We start from the raw sequence: 7,666 nt of genomic DNA on the forward strand, positions 1-7,666 counted from the left end.
CAGTCCAGTCCTTTTTGAAGCGAGACGCTTCTGACAGTGTCTGTTGTTCAAGAGTGGCTTGACACAAGGAATGCGACAGCTGAAACCCATGTCTTGCATACGTCTGTGCATAGTGGTGCGCACTGACTCCAGCTGCAGTCCACTCTTTGTGAATCTCCCCCACATTTTTGAATGGGTTTTGTTTCACAATCCTCTCTTCAGGGTGCGGTTATCCCTATTGCTTGTACACTTTTTTTCTACCACATATTCTCCTTCCCTTCGCCTCTCTATTAATGTGCTTGGACTTTTGGACAACTGTCAAGTCAGCAGTCTTCCCCATGATTGTGTAGCCTACAGAACTAGACTGAGAGACCATTTAAAGGCCTTTGCAGATGTTTTGAGTTAATTAGCTGATAAGAGTGTGGCACCAGGTTTCTTCAATATTGAACCTTTTCATAATATTCTAATTTTCTGAGATACTGATTTTGGGATTTTCCTTAGTTGTCAGTTATAATCATCAAAATTAAAAGAACTAAACATTAGAAATATATCAGTCTGTGTGTAATGAATGAATATACAAGTTTAACTTTTTGAATGGAATTAGTCAAATAAATCAACTCTTTGATGATATTCTAATTAAATGATCAGCGCCTGTATATATATCCCTATTGAGAGTGAGGAGTCACGTGCCGATTTGGGTTGATTTTGGAGGGGTCTGAGCCGGTCGGCCATGATGGTAGGACACGCTATCGGTTGCCAGGGGCAACGCCTTCGGAACTTGACAGAGGCGCGACTAAACATTCCAGAGCTCTTTAATTTTTGCACATTTATTTTGTCGGCGGAACAGAGACGGATCTACTTATACGAGAAAGAAATGAAGTAAAGCAAAGCAAAGCAGAAAGATAAGGCGAAAACTAGATAATTCACAATGTCCATATGTGTGCATGGAGGTAAATGGTCCAGGTCTCTGTGACATTCCGCTGCAGGGAGCTCGTATGGGTCGAGATTTTGGATGCCTGAGAGCTTCTCCAAATACCGCTGTTTTGCGCTTGGTATAACCTAAAAAACTGTATTTCATTGTTCCTATGTTTTCCATATGTATCGTGTGAGGTACTGGAGCAGTTTTTAACGCAGCAGTAGCTTCCAGGCATGGTAAAACAGGGCGGAATTGCAAAAACCTCCTCTACTACCGAGTTAACAACACATGTAAACAATCCTGCAGTAGGGGTAAAATCTTTGCGTGGCAGTGGCAGCTGCCACTGAGACCTGACACACGACCTGTCACCGCTAGTGGCAGCTGCCACCGATGTCCTGCCAACATGGCGGAGACTGTGATATCGAGGGGCTCTGTGCTACGACGATACCCCCCCCCCCCCCATGCCACAGTCTCGATGCCCTGTAAACAGCACATTCAGAGCTTTTCAGAGATACCAAATGTTTGGGACAACATTATATACACGTTGTATAAAGGTAAATGGTATATCAAATAAATCTGTTATATCTTTCATAACATAGTTGAGAATAATTTTTATACAAGTTTGGTAGGATTTTTACAAGGATTTTTTTTTTTTTTTTTAATTTTCACAGGTTTTTTATGTCTATTCATGTGTTTTTATTTATTTTAAAAACAGCACTTTTTAAAGTCCAGGTGTAAATTTTTTTTACACTTTTTTTCTTCATGTTTTTTTTATTATGCTTTTAAATGATGACATGAAAAACGTATTAAAATCGTCCTTTTTTCTGCTTCTGGTAGTCACGATGAGGATATAATGTAATAATAATAAATAATACAAATATAATAATCATAAATATAAGTATGTTTGATGATATTGCTTTTACTTGACTAAATTACATATGTGACTTTGAAGAAATTCAAATGTAATCAGTTTACATTACTTTCATATTGTGGTGCTTGCATTACCTTACAGAAAACTTTTTTCATTTAGTAATTTGTAACTGTAACAGAATACATTTTGAAAGTAACCCTTCCAAACCTATATATGTTATGCTAAAATATTTTATATATGTATATAAAAAATCTTCCATTGTCACATTTTTATATAGTTATGTTTATGCTTATGTCTGCCTTTTGTTCATTGTAAATTTGCTGTCTGTTGCATTTATTTAGATGACCAGTTGTATATTGAAATATTTGAGCTATTTTTTTTTGTAAAATTATGTAATTACTGATAATAATATTTTAAGTAATTTTGTAGTTTATTAATATAAACATGTAATGTAATGAACTCTATTCCATTTTATTTTATAAATCATTTTTTAGATGCTTCATTTTTTAGCCCATGTTGCGTGGTTTTCTTGTGCGATCTGGCAACCGAGTTACAGTGTGTTCCTGCAATATGGCAGCGTGCGAGCTGAAGGGAGAGCTGAAGTACCGAGATGGACAGACAAGCCAGTTTACAGTACAAGTAGATAGCAATTTGAAATCAATGATAACTGGCATCAAGAAATTAAATGCTGATATATCTGAAGTTTTGACGGCTCTTGTTGAACAAGAAAGGGGCTCAGCGGAAAACAACACACCAGGTGTAGATGGTAGGCTAGCTGTTAGAATGAAGACTGGGTTGTTTAAATGGGAAACCAACAAACTTAAAACAAAAAGATGGACTTTATTGTAAAATCATACAATAACGACTACGACGGTGGCTAAAAGCCCTCTTAGTTTTAGCTACGAACCCTTTGATCTGGCTTTTAGTGCCTTATTGCTTAGATAAGTCTGCAGAGTCCTTCAGTGCAGAAAACGGCGAGCTCCTTCACTTCACCGATACTATCTTCTGTAGCTTGCTAAGCAAATATGTTAAGCAGTGACACAACTGCCTTCTGTCTGCTTACCTTACAAATATTTTATTATTTCCATATTCTTATTACAATTAAGGTTTTTACATTTTTATTCATTATATTTGATCTAATTTTGTAACTTCTTTTATTTTTGAAACCCATGTTGTAGATGAAGAGGAAGAGGACAGTGATGAAGAGGATAGTACCACAGAAATGGCCACCAAAAAGTCAAAGTCAGAACCTCCAAACAAGCGGATAAAAACTTTGCGGTCATGATCTTCAGAGCTGTCGTTGTGTTTATTATGGCCTTTATAAAGGAGTCTTGTTACATCATGAAAAAACCTGTGTCAGCCCCAAGTTCAAGACACTGTTGAGATTTTGCCTTATTTTGTTTATGTATTTCTTAGTTATTTTTCATAACTTCAGGTTATTCTAAAAGGGAAAACTTGTTTTGTCAATACATTTTTCCTGTTCTAAAAAGTTATAAATTGATAGTGGTTATCAGTACTTCGGTTTCGTCAGCATGTAATAATAATAGCCGCTGTGCAATAAACTGCATTCAAACAATAAAATGTCTGCAAAATCAGAGTCATAGTTTAAAAGAATACACACTGCACATTACATTTCTTTATTGATGTTTTTCAGAATCCAGAGTTGTTTCAAACCCGTGTATTAAGATTGCAATGGAAATTTATTTTCATGAATACCCATTAAACATTAGAAATTCACAGTCAAGCCCTTTTAGACAAAAATGATTTGCCTTTTTTCAGCATTTCAACAAATGCATAAAATCATCCACATATGACCAAAGACACTGTCGCCACAAATGAAGTGATTTTAAAAACAGAAACACTTGGATCTGAGGCACAGGTTGAGTGTTTTGTGCAAGACTCATTACCATCTACCACACCCAACAAATCTAAATAACCTTTGCATTTCTTAAGCAAGATAAGATTATTCACACTGTAAAATGATGCTGATGTCCCTTGACAATAAGACATTAGATTGAATCCACAACTATTCCACACAGGCATGAATATGAACAACTTGTTTTCTGAAACAAATGTTTTCTAAAATGTCTTTTCTCTGAGGATACTTGATTATCACTATAATCATGGAAATCAGCATTTGTCAAATAATCACAAGAATTGGAAAAATGACTCTTTACATGCCTAGAGCTGACAAGAAATCATACTCAAACAAAAATACTGATATTAAAGTGAATTCATCACAGATTGTTTTTTAATACAAAACTCCTTTCTCTGTCGTGCCTTGAATGCAGTTTATTCAAAACAAATGAAAAGACAGACACTGTTATAAACAAATGGAAAATACATACCACTGTAAGCGTTGTCTTATTTTCCACTAATAAAATGTCCACTAGAGTTGAGAACAAAAGCCTGGAGCATTAAAGTGACACTACAAATCCATTAGCCTCATGGTACGGAAACATTTACAGCTGTCCATATCTTTATTCATCTTGATTTATAGTAAAATCATTAGACATGTAATTCAAGTAGTATACAGAGTTCAATACGCAGCCCCATCGACATACTCCACATCTTGGACAATGGCTTACTTGACTCCATTTAGGTTTCATTTATCAAATTTTATTTCAAATATAAAAGTTTTTTTTCTTCAGTTAATTAAAGATTTAAAAAACTTCTGTAAAACTGAGCTGATATGGAAAATACTTTTAAAGATCCCATTATAAATCTTCTTTACTTAAGATGTGAACCAATTTTGCCATTCAGCTTGAAGGAGTATCCTATAGTACAGGTTTTTTTTTTCTTTCTAAAAATACACAATAAAAACTGGTGTGGAACTGCAAGTGACTCAAACAATTAGTCGTTTAAGAAAAACACGTATGAAAAAAAAACATTACAAAAATAAGACTCCTGAACACATTCCCCTTTTAATTAATATACCCAAAAAAAAAAAAAAAGGACCAAGCCCTAAAAAATTATTTTATTTATGAATGCACTTTTGTATTACCCAACCACAAGGACACCAAACTTTATGACCAAAATCTGACCCCTCTTCTTTAACAATCACTTCAAGTGTCAATCAGCTGCAGTCTGCTGATCTGATTGGAGGCCTTGGCAAAGGTTTGGTGACGGTTGCAGAGAACAGCGAGGCAGATGGGCAGAATACAGTATCCTACAGTCTTGGGGTCCGCCCTTGTGCAGGAGTAAAGAAAGAGAAACACCTGGAGGTACGGAATGAGGAAAATGGTGGCCCACACCCAGAAGGGCAGGAGGAGAAGTCTCGTTTTCAGAATCACGATCCATGAGGTTGAAGATGGGGAAGAGGAAGATGCATCTCCCGACCATTTTTTCTGCACTCCATCCTCCCCTTCTCTTTGTGCCAGTGCAAATCGGTTGTATGTTTGGCTGATCTCAAATACATAATACACCGCAGCGACACTGGCCAACAAGTACAGTCCGACGCTTATCCACCCCATACGCTGGCGGAAATTCATCATTCTCCATGCTCTTCTCTAGACAAACAAAGACAGAAAATGCAGACGCTGACAAGAAACCAAACATTTTACATGGTTGTGAAATCATGTGATCAATGATGGGATCACTGCTAAAGTTTCAGGAAACAGAACTTAAAACAGCTCAACATAAACTGTACACCATCAATTATTGTTATTTAATAATTCTTAAAAATACTAGTTCATATGTATATGCAAAATAAAAATAACATTATATCTAATTTTTAAATCATTTTCCAAAACAAATAAGCTTCCTGGATGTTGTACGAAACACAATCTTATAAACGAATTCTAAAACTCTAGCATGAAGCATTAAATAAACAAAGAGGAAGTCCTTCAAACACAAGAAAGCTCACCATCTGGAGATTTCTCAGAGCTGTTGATTATACTGTTGTGTCATTCCATAGCGACACGCCCACATTATATCGACCAAACACATGATTTTGACTGAGTTACTTACTGTGATCACACGATCAATCCATTTTGCGCGGTTTTGAGGACAATATGTTTCTCAAGTCAAAACACACAACGTTGTCACAGGATTGTTGTCATAGGACACACTTCCTGAAAGAGCAACATCCGGGAAGTTTCCCGAGAATCTTCGGCGAATTGATTATTAACCTCGCAAAGGACTCTACTGCCCCTGTCTGTCATACCTGTGTACTGTAGCACGGGCGAACAGTTTAACCGAGCACAAATTCAGTACAGAGGTCAAATCACTATCATCCATGGCAGCAGCAGTTGTAAGACTGCTGTAAAATTACAAGAGATTTAGAGGACCAAACCAATTTTAAGATGACAAAATTATTTAAACTGTAATCTATCCCTATCACAGAACAGATTTTTTTTTTCTAAAATATATCTATAATTTTGTGATTTTAAAGCTGTTGTCCTTATGGGGATCCAAAATGAATGAATAAATCCCATAAGGTCTACATTTTGTTTTATTATACTTGTTGGGACATTTGGTCTCCAAAGTGACCCCAAACATGCTGTTTATGTTTTAAGAGTTTTTACCCTATATTGGAGTAAATGAGAGTAGCATAACAATTATTTTGAAACACTGAGAATATTCTAAACACAAGCTGTGGGAATGGGAAGGCATTCAAGTTAGCTATATACATTGTAAAAAAAAAAATAAAAAAAGTCAATTTTACACAATTGGCAGTAACGGTAAAATGTAGTCTACAGGCAGTGTTAGGTGTAATGTGTTACTGAGTAATTAATGACTGTAATTCAATTACGTTTCCCTTGTAAGGGGAAAATAAGGGATTACTTTTTATTATATTTTTATTTAGTTCTGTTGTAACTGCATTAAAGCAATTCTATATAAAAAAAACTATAGTAGATTTGACATAAACATTTAACATCTCCAACATTTTCCCATTAAATACTTCAATTCAAGAATAATTTTTGCAATTTTATATTATTCATTTGAAAGAATTATCCTTGTATTATTCAACTGCGGTTGATATGTTATTTAGAAAGTAAGTAGTAACAAGAAATGCAATATTTTTTAGAGAGAGAGTACTTAGTTAGTACACTAATCTAATTACAATGTTGTAGATGTAATTAGCAGCTATCCGAAGGTTATTCTGGAAAAGTAATAAGTTACAGATTACAAGTTACTATATTTAAAATGTAATAAGTAGTGTGACTATTTAAGTTACTTTATTAAAGTAATGTATCTGATTACATTTGATTACCTTTTGATCACTGTTCTAAATTTCAAATGTTTTCAACTGTTGGTCATTTTCAAATATTTTAACCAGGCAGGGTTAAACCTTACAATAGCGCTCAACACCACAACCTCAATTACAGACAAATTGGGAAGTTTTGCAAAATGCAAAAAAAAAAAAAAAAAAAGATTTGTTAATTGTCTTTAACCTTTATTTAATTTGGAAACGATTTCCAAAGTTTTCACTGTCCAATTATACTTACTTGTATTCTGCAACTGTTTTGAAACAGTTCACAGTAAGCAGGTGAATTGGTAATAGATGAGAGTATCATGCTTGGATATAAAAGGAGCATCTCAGTCTTTGCAAGCAAAGATGGATTATGGCTCATCACTTTATGACCAATTTCAGTAGAGAAGTGTCAAACAAATAAAAAAACACATTTCTCAATGCAGAATCACAAAGAATTTAGGTATTTCACCAACTAACCTATCCGATTCTAACAAGCCACTGCACCTCTTGTTTTATTTCCCTCTCATTTCTTTTTGTGAAAGATTTGAGCTTTGGACCAAGGAAACACGAATGAATGAATGAAAATAGCTGGAGTGGATTAATCTCAAACACCAGCTAGTTTTACCAGTGAACTAAGCCCGCTTCTGAAAGAGGGTGTGCCTGGGCAAATAAGTTAGTTTCGCTGCTATCCAAATGGCCAATC

General features: G+C 35.1%; 1 protein-coding gene across 2 annotated transcripts; it reads right to left on the bottom strand.

The window, feature by feature from the left end:
* Positions 1-4,072: 4,072 nt before the first annotated feature.
* On the bottom strand, positions 4,073-5,887 carry LOC132092444 (lysosomal enzyme trafficking factor-like). Of its 2 annotated transcripts, none has more exons than XM_059498679.1 (2): positions 5,736-5,887; positions 4,073-5,275 (listed from the first exon to the last, which is right to left on the bottom strand). In XM_059498679.1, exon 2 carries the CDS (start codon positions 5,258-5,260, stop codon positions 4,832-4,834), a length of 429 nt encoding a protein of 142 aa, XP_059354662.1. In that variant the 5' UTR covers positions 5,261-5,275; positions 5,736-5,887; the 3' UTR covers positions 4,073-4,831. The 2 variants fall into 2 exon arrangements, with proteins under 2 accessions (XP_059354662.1, XP_059354661.1); XM_059498678.1 differs by having other exon boundaries at positions 5,632-5,791.
* Positions 5,888-7,666: the final 1,779 nt, after the last annotated feature.

Source organism: Carassius carassius, chromosome 18 (assembly GCF_963082965.1).
Source record: "Carassius carassius chromosome 18, fCarCar2.1, whole genome shotgun sequence".
Taxonomy (NCBI): Eukaryota; Metazoa; Chordata; class Actinopteri; order Cypriniformes; family Cyprinidae; genus Carassius; species Carassius carassius.